The 27,000-nt window shown below is 38.3% G+C and overlaps 1 protein-coding gene across 1 annotated transcript in view; it reads right to left on the bottom strand.

Moving 5' to 3' along the window:
* Window positions 1-356: 356 nt before the first annotated feature.
* LOC126260573 (neuroendocrine convertase 2) overlaps window positions 357-27,000 on the bottom strand; it is a 1,523,774-nt gene continuing 1,497,130 nt past the window's right edge. Inside the window, exons 13-14 of the mRNA XM_049957908.1 lie at window positions 21,323-21,440; window positions 357-5,098 (exon numbers count right to left, since the gene is read on the bottom strand). Coding sequence (XP_049813865.1) covers window positions 4,937-5,098; window positions 21,323-21,440 — 280 coding nt within the window. The 3' untranslated portion in view covers window positions 357-4,936. The remainder of the gene's footprint in view (window positions 5,099-21,322; window positions 21,441-27,000) is intronic.

The following is a 27,000-nucleotide window of genomic DNA, read 5'->3' on the forward strand; positions in this document are numbered from 1 at the left end:
TTAAACATAATATCCCACACTTACTTTGTACAATGTCAACATTTGTGCTAGTGTCAGTGCTGAACATCACACAATATACTAATCCAAATGCTAGTAGATAAGTATCAATTGAAATGAATATATATAATTAATAATAATAATAATAATAATAATAATAATAATAATAATATTGATATGAATAATAATGTTTGGTACTGAGTGTGTTTCACTGACAATAACAATAGGTATGCCAACTGTAATAATAACATTTATATTAATATAATGATGCAGCATGGAAACACACAAACATCCACAAAAACACATGCACACAAAGAGAGTGGGAGGGAGGGAGGGAGGGTGGGAGGGAGAAAGAGAGAGAGAGAGAGAGAGAGAGAGAGAGAGAGAGAGAGAGAGAGAGAGAGTAAAAATACCACAGCAAAAGTCTGATGTAAAATACCACACCAAAAGTCTGATGCAATTAAAGGAAGGTAGAAACTGTAGAACATAAACAAAAATACAGTAAAAAAACTGTGCCAAAAGAAAATGAAGCTACTGTTCTGTACCAACCATCAACAGTAAAAATGCTTTCTTGAATCTGCCCACTCATTCAGATCATAGAATGCTTCTGAGAATTTGGAGCATTTAATTTATGATATAGAGGAACAGAAAAACAAGAAACAAAGTGCTTCTCAATTTTATGTAAACAATATTTTGAGAAAATATTGAAATCAGTGTTACTGGAGACATTTAAAAATAGGAAATATCCCAAATACATCTTGATGTTTTGCAGAGAATTTGTTTGGACATAAGATCATACTTGTAGCAAAAGGTAAACTAGTGACATAAATTCATTTCAGAATAGCTTCTTGCATGGAGTAAGGAGCTACTTAGTCTGATACATTTCCAAATTGTTTATGTCAATTTCATTTCCCAAAAATAAAGCTATTTTCTCCTCACCCTTTTTTTTGGCATTTATGTGAACTGAGTTTTAGGTAATCTGAGTATGGATGTAAATTGTAAATTAAAAATATTTGTAATAATGGAGACTTTGTTGATATGAACAGTTACTTTAGCTTTACAATTAATTCACTTTTATTATAGTTATACACCAAAAATTCTGCAGTAAACAGTCTCAAAAATGACTAGAATTTTCCAAAATTTCAATATGAAATACTTAATCTGGAAGTGACAGACTGTTAATTACTTTTAACTTTCTGAGTATGTTTTCTGTAATGTGTTTATTTCCATGAAAGAAACAGCTTTGTTCCATAAATCTAATCACATTTTAATTGTGATTGTAGAGAACAGAACATTATACAGGAAATGAATGCAACAACTCAGATCATCAGTCATGATTAAGATACTAAATAACAGTAAAGAAATATGCAAAAAGGAAAGGGTTATTGTGAGCTGCTGAACTTCCATTCATATTACTTCTGGTGACTCAGTTCATTTTGTGCAAGCAGTGGGCTAATCTGAGCACATGGAAGGCAAGAAACATGAATAAGATAAGATCATGGAAAATTATGCACAATGTGGGACAAGAGAAGAATGGAAAATGGAAAACGGTGTTCTACTCCAGTTTCTCCACAAAATTTTCAACTTTCCACTATGTTTCCCACTGGTACTCTCACAGTTATATGATAACATCAGGAGAGAGAATGAGACAGGTATAAATACACAGACAGATAGGTAGGTAGACAGATAGATAGATAGATAGATAGATAGATAGATAGATAGATAGAGAGAGAGAGAGAGAGAGAGAGAGAGAGAGAGAGAGAGAGAGGAAGAGGGAGGGTAATATGAAAGGGGAAGGGACAGAAGAATGCCATTTGCTGGCAGCTGACTTAGCAATGATCATTTTTTGTAGCAAGACTTTATACCATTCATAATCTCATGCAGGCATAGAAGATAATTCAGCTAAGCAATTGAATAGCTGGCCCAGTTAGGTAGTTGTTTAAAGGAAGAAACATTATTTATCTGACTAGAATGGCCCCTCATATTACTAGTTAAGGATGTTTAAGTTGGTTAACTGATTGTAATATGAAGGCCATTTGGTTATTTGATCAACATGAAACCAAGAACTCAGAGATTCAGCTGTTAGAAAGAGAGGAATAACATCAACAGTGTCAACGTTAATCTGTTATAAAGAAAAGGAAAGGTTTCCATGATGCACTGCACTGACAAATTGTTCTTGATTTTGAGTGAAAAAAGTAGTTGCCAATTTCATTTATTGTAAAAATTGTTTCTTTTTACATGTGGAAATATATGTACTATGAACTGCATTATAAAATGATATCTGGTATGAGACTTTAAAAAGGGGAAATAATATCTGGATTGTTTGGAAGGAACATAATTTATTTTTATTTGTACAGAAATAAAAAGAAATTTTCACTCTGATAATATTTACGTCAGATTGATAACATAGATCAGCTAATCAAACACATTCTGTTAAACAGTTACAGGAAAATTCTTTACAGAGGGAAGTGTCAAAGTGGTTATATAATTCCAGAAGGTGAGTCATCACACATTGACAGAAGAAATTTATACTTATAGTTATGAATGGAAGAGAAGCAATAATTTAGCATAAAAGTAGATAACATCAGGCTTCCTAGAGCTTGACATTTATTTGTACTTTTGACAGTTCAGCCACAATGACATCTGATTATGAAACTCAGAGAGATTTGTTTTCACAGAGAGTGTTACTGCATGAAGCATATTAAGAACTACTATTTAGGATTTCATCGCCCACATATGCTGTATACAGTGCTCATTCATGGTAATGTTATTGTACAAGGAATGACTGAACTGTTCATAAATTTATTCTTAGAACAGATAAAGAAAGAAGAAAACTGTTGTAGTGATATTTGTCTTAAACAGTAAGTTTGATTCTCATTTGTAGAGATACTGTTTGTTTTTATTTGCAGAATGAAACATTTGTGCTCCAGATAACAATTCACTAACAAAAGAATAAAATTATAAAAATAGAATTTAACCTTCACTTTGATATTAACAACAATCTACCAGATACAATAATTCATTTTACAGGAAACAGTCTCTGAGGAAAAATAAATAAATAACAGCAGGTACAGTAATGCGTAATCTGTATGTATCACAAAATAAACATTTAATACTTTCATACAGAGTTCAGTACTCTGCAATGATTTTGGAAAGTAAAAAGTATGTAAAAATGATACTCATTTTAATGCTCACCAATCTTGTCCAACAGCTTGATTGCTCTCAAAATAAGGTACTAATTACTGCTATTTATTTCTACAGTGTCTTTTTTAAATAAAAGAGGAGTATCAGAGGTAAAGAGTGCAAATAAGTATGAAATCCTACTCAGAGGCATTTATGGTAATGTGAAGAATATTAATTTTAGCCATAGCTGCATATCTAAGCTTAAGTTTTTCATTGAAATTACAGGTTTGAAGAAAATAGACTGAAATATTTTAAAATAATGAATTACAGAAAAATATCTGTCTATAGATGCATAATATGTAACACATTTTGATGGACAAAACCTTTTGTGCACTGGCAGACTGACATTTCTCAGACATAGTAGGGAAAAACTGTCAAACAAATGGTAGGCATACCAGCTGGGATTATGTAACAGTGAGTACCCTGTTAATCAACCATTTACCAAGGGAGTGATTATATTTGTTGCATATTATTTCTTCAGACTTTGGTGCTAGTGACATAATTTATTCACTGCAGGTGGAAAACAGTAATGTGTAAAATATTCAGTCTGATAATAATTTAAAACTGTAACTTTTTGGAAACATACTTAGTTATCATATAAAGACTTGAAGAGAAAATGAGCTTTGCATAATAAATGAACTAACTGAAGTAATAGTTTATTTTATATTCTGAAATAATTCTATTAGTACTGCTATAGTACTGCTAATTGAGAAAACCATTAGAACATTTGTATTACAGCATATTTTGTTGACAGCTCAAAATTTTTTCCCTTGTACTAGGAATATTTCTCTTACTAACTTAATTAATAAACATGAAATGAAATTTTTCATTTAAGAGTGATCCTCAAATTTCCAATTTTTTGTCCTTGTTTTGATTTAATACATTTGATTTCATAGTGACTTCAAAACATTTTCATAAATAGTTCAGAAGCCTAAAGGCCTGCTGTGTTCAAAATTCTTTACTATTTATCAAGGGGAAAAGTAACCTTTCATTTTTATGTAATGATACAATCATTGTCTTCATTCTCAGATCCAATCTTTCTAAATTGAGTATTTGACTCTCGTATTTACCATTTTCCCCATAATTTTATTCAGGCAACTACTGATGTAATGTGATAAATGATCTTTTCTCACCGTATTACTCTGTTATATGTTCTACACTATTGGTGAATAAGTTTGATGCAGATCTGTAATTTGTAGGTAAGATATGAAAGTCTATTAATTTCCATATTGGTTTGCACTCTCTACCTCAAATTCATTTTGTCTACATGAAGGTAGGTGTACGAAAGAAGCTTTTTCTTCTTTGCTTTTGGAAACAGAATTGCAGCTGCTGTGTTGCATTCAGTTAAAATATGAAAACCTGCACAATATAGTAAGTAAAAGTTTTGCATATTGTTGAACACCAACATTACCCAAATAATATTGGTACCAACACAGCAGAGCTCAGAAGAAAATTATGAATGAAGAATTTTTATAAGTATTTCCAGGAATCTGCTCTATTAGGGTGTGAGACATGGTAGGAACTTTGGGGCTTGATTGTATGTTATGAAACATAAAAATTAACAAGTCTTGTGACTTACTTGCCAAACCAAATAATTTTACAGAGGAAGGGAAGTTATTTCAAATGTCTCAGAATGTTGTTGTGTTTGATGCCAGAGAACTATATATTAGTGGGTTTAATGTAATTAGCCATTGCATCAAAGTGGCATACCATGTCTACAGCTATTATGTTATAAGGTCACAGCTTTTGGACAGTCCTACAACTTGCTGCGCTCTTCATGGGCCTTCTTCACAATGGCTAGCTTGGAGTGTGGATCTGTGACAGGTAGCTCACTGTATGGTGGATCACGTGTGCCATGCAGCATCAGAGTCCATTCCTTTAGGAAGCCTGTTTGTGGTATTGGTGAATTGAAGCCAACCTGAAACAAATAGTTTGGCTGTAGCTGTTGTCAACATTTTAACACTGCATCGTCTTTTGTAGTTGCCTTCAATGTTAATTTCTTGAAATAATGATAATAATAATAATAATAATAATAATAATAATAACAACAATAACATTAATTTTGTATGTGCTTAACAGCATTTGTAATGTTGAAAATTGACATTTAATTGTATATTTATGTCAATAAAAATCATAATGCTAACATACTTGGATTTGATAGGAGATACAAAATGACACATTAAACGTTAAAGTTCTGAGCTTTGTAAGTAAATACATACATACTACAAATACTCTGGAATATGATATGTATCAAAAATAGAATGTTAGACAGTGGTTTTCTGAAATCTATAAGTGAGTGTAGGCTTATATATCTTTCAGTTAATAGGCCAAACAATTTTCTTTCTCCTTAAGAGTGATTTCTATATGGATTCCCTATAAAACTTGAGAAGTTATGGAAATGTCTCCAGTAATGGATAGTGTTTCTGCAGCACCTTCATAGCAAGTGGACACTGTGCATGCACAGTAGCTGAATGACATTCTTGCATCAAATATGGCCTGATTTCCATTGAAAATTGTGATTGTGCCCATCTGGAGAAGAGCTGAAGGTGACTTGTGCCATGCCATTATCTTATGTTGGTGCCAATGGCCATACCATGTTGTCTAATTGCTCTTTATTGCTCAGTATTACACGGTCATCATCTCTGTTCCATGTGTTGTAAAAATGAAGTTCTTTGGTTTAAGTTGTGGTTAGATTGTCTTTAATAACAATAATTGTCTAAAGAAGATACACCATTAGTATATTATACTTAATTAAATAGTCTCTGCAGTTCTAATGTTTGTTTATTTTAGCAGTTAGTCTAACTACTCTCTTGTGAACCCATGTTCACATAGACTGTAGGTATTTAATAACCAAGGCCTAAAAGTAAATAGGCCTAGCATAAAAAACAATTACTGGAGTTCAGTGAAGGAAACTCATGCCACAGATGTGTAGGAGATATTTCTGAAATTTTGTATGCAGACAATGAATACTGTGGATTCTTTGGTCTGCACCTGCGTGGAAATCTTTTGTGAGAAGATTATGTTAGCATTATGTTCAGAAAAATAAGCAGTGTATTGTATTTTCTGAGGCAGCTGTCCAAAATTATATGTAATAAAACTCTAAAAATACTGTACTATGGGTCAGTTTTCCCATTTATAAGTTATAGGATATAGCTGTGGGAGTATGTCACTGATGAGCAGTTGAATAGAGGACTGATTCTACAAAAGACAGCTGTTAGGCTGATACATATTATGGGATGCAGGGAAACCTATCATGGTGCCCTTATCAAAAATAAATATTCTGCTGTTTACTTAGTGTACATGTACAGACATATAACATTTTTTGTAAGCTATCATGTTGATGCTCCCAAATGCTCTGATGCACATAATCGCAACTCAACAATTAACAACAATTACTTCAGACAAAGAACAAAATTAGAAGTAACAGACCACAGTCCATATATCAGTGGTTCAATGTGGTACAGCAAATTGGCAGAAACAATAAGAGAATGTACTGGGGTTCAGTTTAAAACAAAATAAAATTTTTTTCTTGTAAATAAATGTCTGTATTCACTGAAAGAATTCTAAGCTGTACATATTATGTAGTAACCTTTGTAACTTAATAAGTTTTGTATTAAACCTTTGTACAAAAATGTGATTAAATAAATAAACAAAGGTTTTCTATCCCAGATCACAATACCCAGTTGCAGATGTTAGTCTATATTTGGGTAGCTTTGTTGAATGGTATAAGGAGTAATTTTGATTAGGAAGCAGATAATATTTTTACAGACATGTGCTCTATTTATGAAAAGTTACTTATCAACCAATTTCCTAGAAAATTATGTTTATCAGTTGTGTCAGTTAATTAAATATTTATATCCATTTGAGGTGGGTGAAGTTTTAACAGGAACATCACCACAACTATCTTAGCATAATTTGATGTGAGTTCGTTGGTCATAAGATGAACTGTGATCACAATTATGTTCTTTTTATTGTTTTGCAATGCAGTCTTATATCACTACATTAGTGGCTTCCTCTAGTTTTTTAAAGTACATGTGCTGGTTGTACTGCACAAGACAGAGCCCATCAGCTATACAAAAAACTGCGATGAAAGAGTTTATGCTTTTTCTGAACAATTAAATCAATATATGGGCCTGTATTTTAGACCTGCTATACTGAAACTCTAAACAGTTCATACATATTCAGTAACCATGATAAGATACAGTGCTTTATATTTATATACAGTTATTAAGTATGTTAACAGCAACTATTGTTAGTATTAATACTAATTAAAGTAGAATATTCAAAATGCAACCAAATGAAAAACAAAATAAAAAGAATTTTATTAAAGTTCTAAGTGAATAACTTCCACCTTATGTATCTGTCAGTGGCAGCCTCAGAAGAGCTTGAAGTTTGCTGGCTATCTACATCAACAATTGTACCTAGACCTATTGTTGCACTATTCTATTCGTTTTTCTGAACCCATATTGGCACTGGATCAGACCCAAGAGCTCCATGTGCTCCTGGAACATTCCTGGATCTTGGCTAAGATGTTAAATAGAAGAGCAGACCTGTAGTCTTTTGCTTAATTCCTGGTCTGACTCTACCACGTGGAAAATGAGGCAGTCACATAGAGTGCACAAATTTGGATGAGGCCAAGTTTTCGGCAGGCATTTAGAAGACTTTTATTAATTGGGTTTGATAGCATATATATTGTAAGCAGTTTAGTCTCATGGTCAAAATAATATAAATAATCCCTCTTGTGTCCACACTAGCACCAGTTAACTATGGCCAAACTTCCTAGCCTTGAAGAACACTTGAAGTAGAATATAAAAGAAAATACAATGTGTGCATCAGAATTTATGTACAGGGTGGTCAGAAACAGTCTGAGGAGCTTGTAAGTGTGTTGTGGGGCAGGTTGTGCTGAGAAATAATTGTCAAGAAAGAGATTTGATACAGTGTGCTTTCTTGAGTTAATCACCATTTAAGTGAGCCAATCAGGCCATTGCTCACACATACTGAAGTGGGCCACCAGATATAATTAGTGTCAGTTGTTTTCATAGGGTAGACAGTTTCACACAAGATTGCACAGCCTTTGGCTTGGGTTCCAACTTTACTACCATCTCACATACAATTTTTGTAGTGCTCTTTCGTTCAGTTTTAGAAAAGCAAACAAAGAACAAGTCTGGCAGCAAAATCTCTGGTAGGCTACTGGAATCTGTGCCCACAATGGCCTGATTGGCTAACTTCAATGCTAAATAACTCAGAAACAGTACAACATATCACAATGTTTTCTTAACAATTATTTCTCAGCACAGCCTACCCTGCAACACCCTTACAAGCTTTTCAGACTGTTTCTGACCACCCTGTATAGAGATGAAAAGATGGCTTTTCTTAAAGTGTCAGTCTCAATTTAAACCTTATTCGTTTTCACTTCTTGTAATTATACATAATTTCCTGTATGATTAATTGGTATTAGTTATTGCCAGTAATGGTGGATGAGTTGTTATTGTTTTGATTGCTTGAATCCAACTTCAGGAGGTTCAAACACAGTTGAGGTCAGTCGTGTTTCTTTCTATTTCTCAGTCCAAAAATTTATTTCTAACCATTTGATACAATAGACAGCCTCTACAGCAGCTTTGGATTATCTTTAATTATACCATGATAAATTTTAAAAATTAGATTTCATGCCCAAATTGAAAATATAATTGGTAACTGTAGTAACATACTTGCATATGATAGATAAGAGCCATTTAACATTTGTACTACTTGTCCTTGATATCCTGTAATTTTAAGACTTCATTAATTTACTATTGCTCCACTCTTCTTTTTTATAACCGCATCCCACAGGAATGCCTAGACCAAATTCTGACATCCTATAACTGTTGTATTGATTGTTTATATTTACTGTAAAGGTGTAAATTGTATTATACATCTAAAAATATATATTTGACCTTAAACAGTGAAATGTTGAGGTTGGAATAACAACAATTTGAAAATGATTATGAAAACAATTGTGGGATGGATAGTTCACTACTCACTATAAAAATGACACACTGAGGTGCAGACAGGCACAACAAAAGTACTGTTATACACTGAGCTTTCAGTGAAAGCCTTCTTCAGAAAAGAAAGGGAAACATGTACACATTCGCACAAGCAGGCACACTTCATGCACATATGCCTGCTATCTCTGGCAACTTTAGCCAGACTGCAATCTATCCTTTTCGTAATTGTTGTTGTGTTAGACTTTAGACATTTTTGTGGTGAAGTTCCAAATACAGTCATTACCTAGGACCCAAATATATTTACAGCCTCCAGTTTTTGATTCCACACATGTGTTTAAGGAACTGTGAGTGGCTGCAATTAGGAGTTTGATATGTGTCATTTGTGGACAATAAAAATTATGAATGAAACCAGAAAGTTGACATACATTATTTATTACACTGGAGCTGGCATGGACAGTTTATGTGTAATAGGGAGGCTGTAAAAGCACAGTCATAAATAGAACAAAAAGAATATTTTGTAATGCTGATACAATGGTGAACAGTGCAATGGAAATACATCTATTTACACATATTTCCATATTCGTAAGATGTTTTCAGCTGTTGGAAATGAAACACATGTAATGAAATGCAACTGGCTCAATTACATGCTTTAAGTTCATGCTTTCATTCCTAAAACTATGAGACACAGTTTTGCTTGTGTATGTTGTGCAGTGTCATCCAACAGTTGCACTTCCTCAGGGAATATGATCTGTACCATAGATTGTATCTAGTTCTCTGATTTTTGTTCCTAACCAGTGTCTCTAATTAATATTACTGCTACAACTAATAAGTAAAACTGTATAACAGGACATTGCTATCCAGAGCATGCAGTCATGGATTATGAATAATGCAGTCATGAGCATTAACACTTGCGTAGCTGGCTCACTCTTAAAAATACTGAGTCCTACAGCTTTTGAGACCACATTAATAATTAATGATCTATGTTTTATGTTCTATTCTCCTTCTTACATTGGTGGTGAAAAGTTTTGTTGTGCAACATACAATCACAATTTGAATTCTGAAATTGTAATAAAACCGTTTCTACTGTATTCCACTGTTGTCTCCAGTAATCATTTATTGACAGATGATCTCTATCCCCATGTCACAAGCGATTTTGGAAATTTTGTTCTCTTTTTGTTGATGCTCCATGCATAAGCAAATGCAAGTAGACAATCTGCTCCATGGTACTTTGGATAATATGGTAAACTTTACTACAGATGAAGCTGAAAAAGTTCGTCTTTTTCCATCTTAGAAATCCACTACAATTTAATATTTTGCACAGTTCCCTGAAAACTTGGAGTGCATGCAAATTCTAAGCATCACAGAAAGGTTCCTTATTGTATTACCCCAGGAAATTTTGTTGGCTTCTAAAAATGGTGTATTACACATCATCATATCATGTGTGCCTCATGTATAATGCAAATATCCAGTTCACCAATATTAAGAAATATGAATAAAATCTTCCTGGTTTTCAGGCCGGATAATTTTGAATAAAATACTCAACCTTTTGATTGCTATCTTTGCCATCATCATTAGGACTAAAAACCAAAGACTTCCAGAGCTGGTACAATTCTACGCTTATACAGGTGTGATTGCAGCTTCTGGCACCACTCAGAGAGGGCTGAAATGAAACATGGGTGGAAAGCGAGTTGTACAGCTTTTAACAGCCACAGTCCACTGTGGGACTGTTGTAGTCAGTTGGTGTAAGGGGTCAGCACCAAACATCTGTGTTTGCTTTCTTTCAATATCCAATGCCCTGCTAAGTATGTACCCATTGTCTCTGTTAAAATCATTGCTATTTATTCTAATTTTGGCTGCCTCCCTTATGATGGAATGCCAATAAGTTGACATATGTGCGAAGACGCTCACCTTTTCAAACTGTACTTTTGTGTCCATTTTCCAGGCAATGCCCAGAAGTGGCTTATTTTCAAGTACCCTTTGTTCAATAGGTTGCTTGTGCTCAGGACAGTGTTCCACAACTGCACAAATTGTTGACCTATACAGGGTGGTCCATTGATAGTGACTGGCCAAATATCTCATGAAATAAGCATCAAATGAAAAAACTACAAAGATCGAAACTCGTCTAGCTTGATGGGGGAAACCAGATGGCGCTATGGTTGGCCCACGAGATGCCACTGCCATAGGTCAAACAGATATCAACTGCATTTTTTAAAAATAGGAACCCCCATTTTTTATTACATATTTGTGTAGTACATAAAGAAATACGAATGTTTTAGTTGGACCACTTTTTTCGCTTTGTGATAGATGGCACTGTAATAGTCACAAATGTATCAGTACGTGGTATCACATAACATTCCGCCAGTGCGGACGGTATTTGCTTCGTGATACATTACCCGTGTTAAAATGGAACATTTACCAATTGTGGAAAAGGTCAATATCATGTTGATGTATGGCTATTGTGATCAAAATGCCCAACAGGTATGTGCTAAGTATGCTGCTCGGTATCCTGGATGACATCATCCAAGTGTTAAGACCGTTCGCCGGATAGTTATGTTATTTAAGGGAACAGGAAGTGTTCAGCCATATGTGGAACGTCAGCCACAACGTGCAACAAATGATGATGCCCAAGTAGGTGTTTTAGCTGCTGTTGCAGCTAATCCGCACGTCAGTAGCAGAAAAATTGCACGAGAATCGGGAATCTCAAAAATGTCAGTGTTGAGAATGCTACATCAACATTGATTGCCCTCATACCATATTTCTATGCACCAGGAATTGCATGGAATGATTTTGAATGTCTTGTACAGTTCTGCTACTGGGCACAAGAGAAATTGTGGGACGATGAAAGATTTTTTGCATGCATTCTATTCAGTGATGAAGCGTCATTCACCAACAGTGGTAACATAAACTGGCATAATATGCACTACTGGGCAACGGTAAATCCATGTTGGCTGCGACAAGTGGAACGTCAGTGACCTTGGCGGGTTAATGTATGGTGCGGCATTATGGAAGGAAGGATAATTGGCTCCCATTTTATGGATGACAATCTAAATGGTGCAATGTATGCTGATTTCCTATGTAATGTTCTACTGATGTTACTACAAGATGTTTCACTGCATGACAGAATGGCAATGTACTTCCAACATGACAGATGTCCAGCAAATAGCTCGCGTGTAGTTGAAGTGGTATAGAATAGCATATTTCATGACAGGTGAATTGGTCGTCGAAGCACCATACCACAGCCCGCACGTTCACCGGATCAGACGTCTCCGGATTTATTTCTGTGGGGAAAGTTGAAGGCTATTTGCTACCGTGATCCACCGACAATGCCTGACAACATGCATCAGCGCATTGTCAATGCATGTGCGAACATTACGGAAGGTGAACTACTCGCTGTTGAGAGGAATGTCGTTACACGTATTGCCAAATGCATTGAGGTTGACAGACATAATTTTGAGCATTTATTGCATTAATGTGGTATTTACAAGTAATCACATGCCTTCTCAGAAATGATAAGTTCACAAAGGTACATGTATCACACTGGAACAACCAAAATAAAATGTTAAAACGTACCTACACTCTGTATTTTAGTTTAAGAAACCTGCCTGTTACCAACTGTTCGTCTAAAATTGTGAGACATATGTTTCTGACTATTACAGGGCCATCTATCACAAAGCGTAAAAAGTGGTCCAACTAAAACATTCATATTTCTTTATGTACTACACGAATATGTAATAAAAAATGGGGGTTCCTATTTAAAAAAAATGCAGTTGATATCCGTTTGATCTATGGCAGCGCCATCTAGCGGGCCAACCATAGCGCCATCTGGTCTTCCTCTTCAAGTTAGACGAGTTTTATTCTTTGTAGTTTTTCGTTTGATGCTTATTTTGTGAGATATTTGGCCCAGTCACATTCAATGGACCACCCCCTTAGATGCTGCTGCATTTGCAAGGGACACCATACACACTGGCCACATGAAGAGCCATGTTGTCTATAACAGAGTGCAGCATATTTTGTATTTTGGGGGTGGGCCAGAACACTGATCTCAGTCCATGCCTGTGCAGCATACACTGTAGCTTGCTGTTTGTTGCCCCATATTATGGTGGAAAAGCAGCTGGCTTGGCCTCTTCTGGAGAATCACAGGCATTCTTCATCAGTGGTATCTGAAGGCATTTGCAATGTCTCCCTTGTTGTAACACTTCTCTCTGATATGCATCTTAAATTCTGGAATTCAGACTGTAGGTGTCATCATAAGAAATAATTTTTTCTCTATGTACTAATATGTTCATGGTCATTTTTTGTGTGCAGAGAGATGAAAACTATTGTCATTCAAGTATCAACTAGGGTATGCTGGTTTCCTGTCTTCCATGCACACATTGTTTGGCCCTCTCTGGTTCGACCAAATGCTGAAATCATGTCTATGTAAGTGGTAAAAAGTGCCAAACCCAGAAGTCGGTGGCTTTTACTCTCTATTACAGTGGCAATTATAGCCACAAAAAGTTCAAGTATTTTGTTTAGAATGACACAACTTGAAAACAGAAGATTTTATTCAAGCATGCCACTGTGGAAGAGTCTGAGGACACACTAAGAAATACAATTAATAGAGTCCATCATCTAGTTTATATCTTAACATATAACTAAGGAAATACTGTCAGTCATATTTTACCTAATCTTGGGCACAAGGGTTAAAAACCCAGGATCATTTTAATATTAAGAAACATTTCTTATACAACAGTCATCTAACAGCTACTGCAGTCCATTTTAAATGGCTGTTTCTGAATGTCCCAACAGGTATTTTTGAACTAACGCTTCACAGTAAATGCTGTAGGTGAAAATGAAGTGCTAAGTACTGTTAATCATTTGTATATAGCTCCACAGCCTTGATGTACTTCATAAAAGAAACATTATCCATTGTGAACTGCAAATTTATCTTTTATTTGTTGTGCTTAGCCAGTTTCGACTAAGGTGTCACTATTAAGCACCTATAAAAAGATATCAACTACAGAAGAGTGAAATACTTAACTTGTATAACAGTTTAAAGATCCTAAAAACATAATAAAAGATAAATTCATGATTTTGGTATGAGGTATCAGCCACTGTTTACATATGTAATAATACCATGCATGTGACATGTAATGCAAATTAATTTGTCAGTGTAGTCCCTTTAATCTACAACCAATCAATTTGTCAGTCCACATGCAGAGCCAACTTCATTGTTAGCACACCCTGTGTTAAATACAGTAAAATATGGGGAAGTTTGACGTATAGTATAACTTGACGCCAATGTCATCATCTATTTGCTACAGAAGGGCATGTTATATATATCATGTGGAAACTTCAAATAATACATTAGTTACATCAATTAATTAGCAACACATCATGGCATGGAGGCAATGAGGCCTTAGTAGGTTACTGGAGGGAGTTGTCGCCACGTCTGCACACACAAGTCGCCTAATTCCAAAAACATGCCAGGGAGTTCTGGTGCTACGTTCAGTGACATCCCAGTTGTGTTTGATTGGGTTCAGATCTGGCGAGTTGGGCGGCCAGTACTTTAATTGAAATTCACCACTGTGTTCCTCAAACCACTCCATCACACTCTTGGCCTTATAACATGGTGAATTATCTTCTTGAAAATTGCCGCTGCTATTGGAAAATATATTTAATATGAAGGGGTATACATGGTCTGCAACCAGTGTACGATACTTCTTGAGCATCATGGTGCCTTTCAGAAGCTCCACTGGATCCATGGATGCTGACGTGAATCTTCCCCAGAGTATAATGGAGCTGCCAACAGCTTTCTTCTGTCCCACAGTACAGGTTTCAAGGAGCTATTCCTTTGGAAGATGACAGATTTGCTCCCTCCCATCAGCCTGATGAAAAGCTATGCCACTGTGCCAATGTCCAGTGCCGATGGTCACTTGACCATTTCAGTTGTAGTTGCTGATGTTGTGGTGTTAACATTGGCACATGCATGAGTTGTTGGCTGCAGAGGCCCATTGTTAGGAGTCTTCAGTGCATTGTGTGTTCAGAGACACTTGTACTCAACCCAGCATTAAAGATTGATGTTACTTGTGCCATAGTTTGTCACCTGTCCTGTTTTACCAGTCTGCCAAGCCTACAATTTTTGACATCTGTAATGACCCCATGACATATGGATGTGGTTTCACTTTGGTTTTGCCAATGTTGAAGTCACTTGTCACGTGCCTCCTCAAACACTCAACAAGTTGATCAGTTTCCAAAATGATCTTTCCAAGCCTCTGGGCCATCACAATCTATCCTCAGTCAGTCTTGGAAAGATCACCCACCTTCCCAATTCTACACACAGACAGCACACTCACCGATACTACATGTGCCTAGCGTGTGTCTGACTAGCAGTCTTTCCTTGCCAGGTGACACTGCTGTAGTTTTAATGGGATTATATCATTAGTAGGTAGGGGTCATAATGTTCTGGCTGATCAGTGTAATGTGGTTCCCTAGTGAATGCATGTTAACTTGAGTCACAAATTATACAATACATGGATCTTCCAGATGTTTTACTGTCTTCCTGATCAGGCTCAATACAGGGCATGGTTAACACCAAAGTGTGGCTTTGCATTTGGACTGACAAATTGATTTGCATGTCACGTCTCATGCAACATGGTGCATATACTACAAGAGTAATCCCAAAAGTAAGGTCTCCTATTTTTTTATAAGTACAGAACTCTGTTTTTGTGGCAGTTGGTCACACTGTTATGAAGAGTGCCTCATGCGCTGTGTGTAAACATGCTCACACCACGCTGAGGTGCTCACTTTTGACTTGGCAGCTGTTGAGAATGGAGCTCCCGTCGGATGTTACCGCCAAGTGCGAATTACGTGGAGTTATTCAGTTTTTGAACGCAAAGGGCACTGCACTGATTGAAATCCATCGCCAATTGATGGAAGTGATGGTGAGTCATGTATGGATGTCAAAATGTTTGTAAATGGTGTAGAGTGTTTGCAGCTGGTCGGACCGAAAATCACAACGAACAAAGGAGCGGGAGACTGTCACCTTCTGAAGAGACGGTGTTGAAGGTTGAGTGAAGCATGCATGAAGATCAGGGGATATCCTCGATGATCTCTGCATATTGGTTCCCGAGTTTTCCCGAAGCACTGCTCACAGAATTTTAACGGAAACATTGAACTACTGGAAGGTGTGCACAAGATGGATGCCATGCATACTGACTGAGGACCACATGCGGCACGAGTTGATGCTTCCTGCACATTTCTTCAGCGCCTTGCCACCAAACAGGACAACTTTCTGGACTCAATTGTCATGGGTGACGAAACCTGGGCATACCACTTTACACCTGAGACCATGCAACAATCACGCCAGTGGCGGCATCCTTCTTGGCCAAAGCCACAGAAATTCAAACAAACACAGTCTGCCAGTAAAGTCATGACAACCGTTTTTTGGGATCAGAAAGGGGTATTTTTGATCAACTTTATGCCCACTGGGACCACAATTAACACTGACAGGTACTGTGAGACTCTGAAAGAACTCAAACAGGCAGTACAGAACCAGAGGCATTGTAGAAATAAACAGATCCATGTACCTATAAAAAACAGGAGACCTTACTTTTGGGATTACCCTCATATGTAACTGATGGATGGAACCTTATTCTGAAGTTACGACTTTGTCATTTATTATGTTTTGAAGACCTTTAGAATGTTTTAAAAGCTCTGTATTTCATTCTACTGTAGTTGGTATGTTTTTATAGGTGGCTGATAGTGACACCTTAATCAAAATTGGGTAATAGCAAAACAAATAAAATATATATTTACAGCCTACTGTGGACAGTGTTTTCTTTTATGCTAAGTACTGTGTTTGCTCATCTTTTACCACTACAGTGTACTAGCTACTGGCTATATAAGACATCATATCCTTAGCAAACTTCAGGTACAGAACTGCATTGTTTGACAGATTAAAGAATCACCCATAATTCATAAGGTACACTGTATTATGTAACTTAAATAGAAATGAAGATTCTGATCAAAGAATAAACAGAACACACAAAATGATACCATTTGCCTGTTACTGTCTAATATGCCTATAAACCCATATCAAACACACACACACACACACACACACACACACACACACACACACACAAAAAAGCAAGCACACACACACACACACACAAGCAAATACAATTCACACACACACATGACTGCAGTGTAAGGCAACTGAGGCCACACTGTGAGCAGCAGAACTAGTGGCTGATGGGAGTGGTGACTAGGTGGGGGTAAGGAGGGGGCTGGTATGGGGAGGGGGAGGGATAGTAGGGTAGGATTGGTGGACAGTGAAGTGCTGCAGTTTAGATGGAGGGCAGGTAAGAGGTGGGGAGGGGATGGGGTAATGGAAAAGAAGTAAAAAGTCTGGGTGTGATGGTGTAATGAGGACTGTGTAGTGCTGGAATGGGAACAGGAATGGGCTGGATGGGTGAGGATAATGACTGATGAAGGTTGAGGCAAGGAGGCTTATGTGAACATAGGATATATTGCAGGGAAAGTTCCCACCTGTGCAATTGAGAAAAGCTGGTGTTAGTGGGAAGGATCCATATGGCACAGGCTATGAAGCAGTCATTGAAATGAACGATGTCATGTTTGGCAGCGTGTTCAACAGGGTGGTCAACTTGTTTTTGGCCATGATTTGTCAGTGTCCATTCATGTGGACAGACAGCTTGTTGGCTTTCATGCCCACAAAGAATGCAGCATAGGGGTTGCAGCATAGCTTATAGATCACATGACTGGTTTCACTGGTAGCCATGCCTTTGTTGGGATAGGTGAGGTTTGTGACTGGACTGGAGTAGGTGGTATTGGGAGGATGTATGGCACAGGTCTTGCATCTAGGTATATTACAGGGGTATGGGCCATGAGGTAAGGGGTTGGGAGCAGGGGCTGTCTAGGGATGGATGAGTATATTGAGTAGATTTGGTGGACAGTGGAATACCACTGTGGAGGGTGTGGGAAGGATAGCGGGCAGGGCACTTCTCATTTCAGGGCATGACGAGAGATAGTCAAAACACTGATGGAGAATGTACTTCAGTTGCTCCAGTCCTGGGTGGTACTGAGCTACAAGGGGAATGCTCCTCTGTGGCCGGACAGTGGGACTTTGGGAAGTGGTGAGAGACTGGAAAGATAAGGAATGGGAGATTCATTTTTGTACACAGTTGGGCAGATAATTACAGTCTGTGAAGGCTTCAGTGGGACCCTCGGTATATTTTGAGAGGGATTGCTCATCACTGCAGATGTGCTGACCACAGGCAGCTAGGCTGTATGGAAGGGGCTTCTTGGTATGGAATGGGTGACAGCTATCAAAGTGAAGGTATTGCTTGTGGTTAATAGGTTTGATATGGACAAAGGTAATAATGTAGCCATCTTTGAGGTAGAGGTCAACTTCTAGGAAAATGGCTTGTTGGGTTGAGTAGGACCAAGTGAAGCAAATGGGGGAGAAGTTGTTGAGGCTCTGGAGGAATAAGGACAGTGTGTCCTCACCCTCAATCCAGATTACAAAGATGTCATTAATGAATGTGAACCAGGTGAGGTTTTTAGAATTCTGGGTGTTTAGGAAGGATTCCTCTAGATCGCCCATACATAGGTTGGCACAGGATGGTGCTTTGCGGGTGCGCATAGCCATACTCTGGATTTGTTTGAAGGTAATGCCTTCAAAGGAGAAGTAATTGTGGGTGAGGATATAGCTGGTCATGGCAACTAGGAAGGAGATTGTTGGTTTGGAGTCTGTTGGCCATTGGGAAAGGTAGTGTTCAATAGCGGTAAGGCCATGGGCATTAGGGATGTTATTGTAAAGGGAGGTGACATCAATAGTGATGAGCAGGGCACTGTGTGGTAGAGGGACAGGAACTGTGGAGAGCCGATGGAGGAAATGGTTGATATCTTTTATATAGGAGGGTAGGTTCCAGGTAATAGATTGAAGGTGTTGGTCTACTGGAGCAGAGATTCTCTCAGTGGAAGCACGGTAACCGGTCACAGTGAGGCATCCTGGGTGGTTGGATTTATGGGCTTTAGGAGGCATGTAGAAGACAGGAGTGCGAGGAATGGTGGGGGTGAGCAGAGAGATGGACTCTGGGGAGAGGTTCTGGGCAGGACCTATGCTGGATTTCTGGATTGGGGTCACTGTGGCAAGGTTTGTAAGTGGAAGTATCTGAGAGCTGGTGGACTCCTTCTGCCATGTAATCCTTGGAGTTCAAAACAACAGTGGTGGAGCCTTTGTCCATAGACAGAATTATAAGGTCAGGATCAGTTTTTAGATTGTGGACTGCAGTTCTTTTTGTGGATATTTGGTTAGTTTGCATGTTGAGGGACTTGGGGAATGATAGTGAAGAAAGTGGATATTTGGTTAGTTTGCATGTTGAGGGACTTAGGGAATGATAGTGAAGAAAGGTTTGAGGTAGAAGTTCTGGAAAGTCAAAAGGGGGTGATTTTGGGGGCAGTGAAGGTGGATCACAGTTGGATGGAGGAGTGACCTGAGTTGGGCAGATTTCAACATTGGTCTTTGGTTGGGTCTGGTTGGTAAGGTTGGTGGCGAAAAAGTGTTTCCACTGTAGTGACTGGTAGAAGGAGAGAAGGTCTTTTAGCAACTCCTGTGTGATGGAATTTGGGAGTAGGGCAAAAGGTGAGGCCTTTGGAAAGGACTGATATTTCTATGGGGCTAAGGCATATGGAGGAAAGGTTCATGACTGCGTCTGTTTAGGTTATGGATTCTGTTTAGTTCGACAACGTTTTTTGACAAGCAAGTTATCATCAGGTGCCACCTCCCCTTCTCCACACCCCCTCCCAACTTTCCCTTGTACATTTTTAGCTATGACAGTTTTAGCTGTTAAGTGTGATAAGCACTGTATATAAGTCTTGCATTTGGGTGCCCCTCTCAGCTTGGTGTCCTGCATAGAAATTTTACTACTGTGGCCGAAACGGTGCCCCTTTCAGCTTGGCACCCTGAATGGTGGCTTATGTCACTTGGGCCTTAAATTGGCCCTGATTATCACTACTAGCTGCATACGAGCCACTGAAAAAGAGGCACTACACTATAGTGAGCAGTAAATAGTAATTCAAGCTTCCACCAAGAAATTGGTTTAAACTCTACACTCAGTCATAGATGTGATCCTATGATGTGTTGTTGTCTTCATTTAAAATGAGAATCAACTCATACTACAAGTTTTTGGGGAATCAAAACCACATCACAACAGAACATTTTTCACACATACTGAGCAGTTATAAGGATATAAGTCATGATAAAAAAGGTGTCAAGTACTTCTGTCTTTATAAGACTTGATTCATACACTGTGATCTCCAGAAACTAAATTTTAGAAAGATATCTTTCCATGTCATGGTGGTGGAGTCCTTTTTCATTCATTCTTGTCATTTGCAATTGTTTCTTTAAACACAACTAGGGAAATGCAGCAAAATGAACAGATCAGCAGTGGTAACACTTAAAACACCCATAATACCCATATGATTTTGTCTAGAAGAGCATTCCATTATATAATTTTTGTACAGATAATAAATAATTTGATGCTGTAACAACAGCAAAATAAAAATTCATTCAAACAGAATAGTAGTTGTTTGGAAGAGAACACAACAGCATATTTTCAATTGGAAATTGGGATGGTTCATTGACCTAACAGGAAGCCCACATATTCAGTTCCTTAACTCTTTCAGTTGTTGGAAACTGTAGAAATACTCATATCAATTGCAGTTCCATCACGGACAGATGATAATCTGAATTCAATAGTGCTATAGTTCTTTGCCATTGGTGACTGCTTAAGTATGTCTAAGCAGACAATTTTCACTGCTCATGTAGTTTAATTATAATGCATTGATTCATAAGCACATGTATTTTTAAAACTGTTTTCATGGCAAAGTCTAGTTCGATGTTGATTAGAAAAAGTGTATGTATGTCACTTGGGTTGTCATACTACAGTATCTCTGGCTCAGAGTTATTTCTTATCCAAATGCAGGAACATCATCATTTACATAACAATAACTGGCTGTATATCATGCTGTCTGGGAAAATTCAATTTGTGAAATGGGACCTGATGTGCACACACACACACACACACACACACACACACACACACACACACACACACACACACACACACACACACAGATTTACAATTACGTACCTCTAATGTCCATGTGCCCTGCGGATACTCTCCCCATGTGTGAGTTGTCATGAATGGCCATTTGGTGAACCCATCACGGTGATCATCATCATTAACACGCCTGCTCAAGATCATCGATCTGCACAGAATAAGTAATCACATTTGTTAAAATAACACCACCAAACTTCATTTGATATATTTACAAGTGCCTCACAGATGCCAGCACATATAAAATCAATTCACAAGAACAATTTATTTTTGACTGTCTGCCCTATCATTGACAAATTATAAACAAAGAATCTGGGAGAATGGCACAGGTCCATTACCTATGGCATCATCAAAGGTTGATTATAAAAAGCGAAACTTCAGTATTTTTATAGTATCGAAGCCATGACAAAAGAAATTTCTGAAAACATGAAGGATAATCTCAAGACCAGATATTAACAATTCTCCTCCAACTGAACTCTACAATGAACTGAACAGTATGCTAGCAACAATGCTGCTCCCTTATTGTCCTTGTTTTAAAGTACAGGCAATTCTTTACATATAACAACGTCTACCAAAAATACTAGTGTCAATCGATGTCTCTCGGCATCCCCATTCCTCTTACTGCTCTAGATCTAAGCCAACCTGGTCCACATGTAAAACTATTGAAGGCCATGATAAAATATTTCAGCACCACCACTCTGCACAGTGCATGGTTGACAGTTAATCATCAATAGGTGGAACAGTCACACTTGCGAGAGGGTTCCTTTGAATTGTGAGTGAGATACAGTTTATGTCAGCTCTGTTGTCCACTTGTACTGCCCATGAATTCATATCTCCTATTACAGAGAATTTTGTGTGGTTTGATTTTGACTGATTCTTCCAGTTTCAGAACAGTCAATTACCCAGAGTGTTGGCATGTTATAAATAAAAGGGTTCTTCAGGAACCATAAATTAGTCTGATCTCTCCACAGATACCCCTTGTGATACAATAGTCTGTATCACTGAGGATTTGGGCATGCAAGCAACCTCACTACAGCAATGCCACTGGATCATGGTTTTATAACAATATTAATTCAACCAAGTTCAGTGATTGTGAAGACTTCAGGTACTACCTCAAGTTTCTGTTTTACCTTGTTAAATGAGCTGTAGAGTAACTTGGTCCTCACCTCTGCAGCTGCCATGGTTGAGAAGGGAGGTAATATTGTTTTGATGGGGGTTGTTTTCTAAATGGCCACTGTGAGGTAAAGGAGATGCAGTTTAATAGCCAAAGCCTATACACAAATAATTACCTCACACAATTAGTAAGTTACAGCTAGTGAGTCTACAAACAATTATCGACAGCTTAAGACAGTATGACCAATAATTCAACAAATATACATATTCAAATTCAATAATTTCTGACTGAATTACAGCTACCGAAAAACATGGTCAAATAAACAAGGGGTTAACAAGTACGAACTTAATTTCATAACACAAGAAAATGGCAATAAAAGGAGCATAGCAGACAATGTTGCTATAATGATAATGCCAATGTAAAAAGCCAAGAGAGGGTAGGATTCCAAAATTTGCCACCCCCCTTTTTTTCTTTTTACAACTGATCTGGAAAATTGGCAAATGTGTTCTACCATACGTCCTAATATTGACATGGTGTTACAAAATTTATTTTAGATCTAACAATTGATAGTTATCCACATAGGACTTGTAAGGTACACTACTGCCCATTAAAATTGCTACACCAAGAAGAAATGCAGATGATAAACGGGTATTCATTGGACAAATATATTTTACTAGAACTGACATGAGATTACATTTTCACGCAGTTTGGGTGCATAGATCCTGAGAAATCAGTACCCAGAACAACCACCTCTGGCCGTAATAATGGCCTTGATACACCTGGGCATTGAGTCAAACAGAGCTTGGATGGTGTGTACAGTTACGGTTGCCCATGCAGCGTCAACACGATATCACAGTTCATTAAAAGTAGTGACTGGCGTATTGTGACGAGTCAGTTGCTCGACCACCATTGACCAGACGTTTTCAGTTGGTGAGAGATCTGGAGAATGTGCTGGCCAAGGCAGCAGTCTAACATTTTCTATACCTAGAAAGGCCTGTACAGAACCTGCAGCATGCAGTCGTGCATTATCCTGTTGGAATGTAGGGTTTCACAGGGATTGAATGAAGGGTAGAGCCACGGGTCGTAACACATCTGAAATGTAACATCCACTGTTCAAAGTGCCGTCAACGTGAACAAGAGGTGACCAAGACGTGTAACCAATGGCACCCCATACCATCACGCCGGGTGATAGGCCAGCATGGTGATGACAATTACATGCTGCCAATGTGTGTTCACTGCGATGTCGCCAAACATGGATGCGACCATCATGACCTTTATCAAAGTCGGAAAACGTGACGATACGCATTTCTCCTCCTTACACGAGGCATCACAACAACGTTTCACCAGGCAATACCAGTCAACTGCTGTTTGTGTATGAGAAATCGGTTAGAAACTTTCCTCATGTCAGCACGTCGTAGGTGTCGCCAGCGGCGCCACACTTGTGTGAATGCTCTTAAAAGCTAATCATTTGCATAGCACAGCATCTTCTTCCTATCAGTTAAATTTCGCATTTGTAGCACGTCATCTTCATGGTGTAGCATTTTTAGTGGCAAGTAGTGTAGATTACTTTGATACTTAAAAGGTAACCATTTTTCACTAGCATGTGCAAAGGACATATTTTATGATATTAGTATGAACATGCATGTCACCTTTTTGGTTATATAATCGTAACTTCAAATTATCATGATTAAATTCAAGTTATCCGATGACAAAAAGTTGCTTACATTTCAATAATGTTAGGCTGCAATGAAAATCAAAAACATAAAATTTAAAGAAATCAGAGTGACTGAGAAAACATTGTAGAGCAAGGGGAAATAAGGAAAAAATGGCGCATTAATACTCTTACAGTGGAGAAATTGTGAATAAACTTTAAAAAACGCTTTTTCAGGTCTGATGAGACTGTGCATACAGAATTTCACAGCTGATCACATTAATGGATGTATTTCAGTATTTTCATGCTTTCTATTTTCAACTGTATACTTGTATAATTGTTGTTGAACCAAACATATTTTGTAGCTTACATTTTTGTGTTGATTTGGGGGAAGTGTAACAAGATGAATGTGGAAAGTCTCACAAAACCACCCTCAGATTGACCTGCCCTTGTCTCTACAGTTTGCGACATTACTGTACAGTCATGACATCTGAAGTGCTGAATTTGTAGCTGTGTGACTGCCTGTGGTGCTGTGTTGACACCTTAGCATTTGAGGTGGTCCCATTTTTTTCCCAAGTGAACATCTTTTTGACCTTGAAAATTTCACACTTATTTCTTTATTCCTCATAAAAAATATATTTTCTTTCTTTGGTTGATGCATTTGGCTCTGTAAGTTAAATAGGGCCTATACATGTACACACCAACAGTACAGTATAGTCTCGATCGTGATCTGTTTCTTACAGTACCATTGTCGTGTAAAACTGAATGTGTAATGAGCAAGCCAACATGGACCTTCAGTGTCCACAGACAAATAGTATGCCACTAGTGTGATTCAGTTGCACAGCAAAGGGAACTACTGCCATAATTATTTTGTGCTAGAAATTGGCCGTGATCCAGATTGTTGGGCCAGTTCCTTTCTGCAGTTCGATTAGGGTCGTACAAGGCAGAGACAAAAAAGACTGAGGACAATATAACAGCACCATTCTGTAAATGTCTGCATCCATCTTGACTGCCAAAACTGCATCAAGTAATTGAAATAATTTCCCGTGAAAAAAAAAAAAAAAAAAAGAAAAAAACGAAGCTAAAACTTCCTGGCAGATTAAAACTGTCTGCTGTATTGAGACTCGAATTTGGGACCTTTGCCTTTCATGTGCAAGTGCTATACTCAATGAGCTACCCAAGCACGATTCATGACCTGTCCACACAGCTTTACTTCTACCATTACCTCATCTCCTACCTTCCAAGCTTCACAAGAGCTCTCCAGGGAAACTTGCAACACTAGCACTCCTCGAAGAAAGGATACTGCGAAGACTTGGTTTAGCCACAGCCTGGGAGATGTTTCCAGAATGAAATTTTCACTCTACAGTGGACTGTACGCTGATATAAAACTTCCTGGCATATTAAAACTGTATGTCAGACTGAGACTCGAACTTAGGACTTTGCCTTTCATGGACAAGTGCTCTACTGACTGAGCTGTGCTCGGGATCTCTGTGTTTTACAGGCAAGTGCTACCTGACTAAGCTATCCAGCTCACTTTGTGCAGCACTTGCCTGCAAAAGGTAAAGGTACCGAGTCCAGCTAAGTCAGTAGAGCACTTTTCCATGAAAGGCTCGGTCCAGCACATCGTTTTAATCTGCCAGGAACTTTCAAATCAGTGCCACTCCACTGCAGAGTGAAAATTTCATTCTAGAAGCCAAGATACTTACAGTAGTTGGTAAAGTCAAAATATTTCCCATGGTAATAGGCAATGTTACATCTTTAGTTACTAGATTCACAGACAATCATGCCTAGAAATTCTTGAGAATTTTTTTATGAACAGATGATCTGTACAACAGATTGCAAGAGATTGCCACCCGCCCTCACCCTCTCCTTTCCACTTCCTTGTGAATGCCTATGAACGTAGCTCAGTTGGAAATTGTGTCAGTCTCCGACAACCAGTTCGTCAAAAAAAAAAAAAAATATAAAATTTCTCTCTCCTTTCTCCGCATCATTCCTGAGGCAGTGAAACCTTGGCAAGTATTCGTAGCTAGTATGGTTTCTCCCTCCTTGATTATCTCTATCGTGCAAATGGAGTAGCTAGCAGTTACTGCAGTTAGTCAAGCATACCCAGTACTTTTATAACGAGGTTTTCGCTTCCTCCTTCGGCGCTTCTGACATATATTTAATGGTGTTGCAGAATCACGCGTGTTGCCGGTCGAAGTGGCCGTGCGGTTAAAGGCGCTGCAGTCTGGAACCGCAAGACCGCTACGGTCGCAGGTTCGAATCCTGCCTCGGGCATGGATGTTTGTGATGTCCTTAGGTTAGTTAGGTTTAACTAGTTCTAAGTTCTAGGGGACTAATGACCTCAGCAGTTCAGTCCCATAGTGCTCAGAGCCATTTGAACCATTTGAACCAATCACGCGTGTCTGATTATGAAGAAATTTCCCTGCACCTATGATGCGCAAAACTGGAAATGTAGAAAAAGATGATAACAAGAATGCTCGAAGTGCGCCATTCAGCAGGTGACAGTAAATTGAGGTTGCTCGATCCTTCAGAACAAAGGGGTGGAATCGTCCATCATTCAGGGCCAGAATGTGACTATGTGCCTGGGCCAAGTTGTATTGTTTGACGGAATGAGATTTTCACTCTGCAGCGGAGTGTGCGCTGATATGAAACTTCCTGGCAGATTAAAACTGTGTGCCCGACCGAGACTCGAACTCGGGACCTTTGCCTTTCGCCGGCAAGTGCTCTACCAACTGAGCTACCGAAGCACGACTCACGCCCGGTACCCACAGCTTTACTTCTGCCAGTACCTCGTCTCCTACCTTCCAAACTTTACAGAAGCTCTCCTGCGAACCTTGCAGAACTAGCACTCCTGAAAGAAAGGATATTGCGGAGACATGGCTTAGCCACAGCCTGGGGGATGTTTCCAGAATGAGATTTTCACTCTGCAGCGGAGTGTGCGCT

This window comes from Schistocerca nitens, chromosome 5 (assembly GCF_023898315.1).
Source record: "Schistocerca nitens isolate TAMUIC-IGC-003100 chromosome 5, iqSchNite1.1, whole genome shotgun sequence".
NCBI lineage: Eukaryota > Metazoa > Arthropoda > Insecta > Orthoptera > Acrididae > Schistocerca > Schistocerca nitens.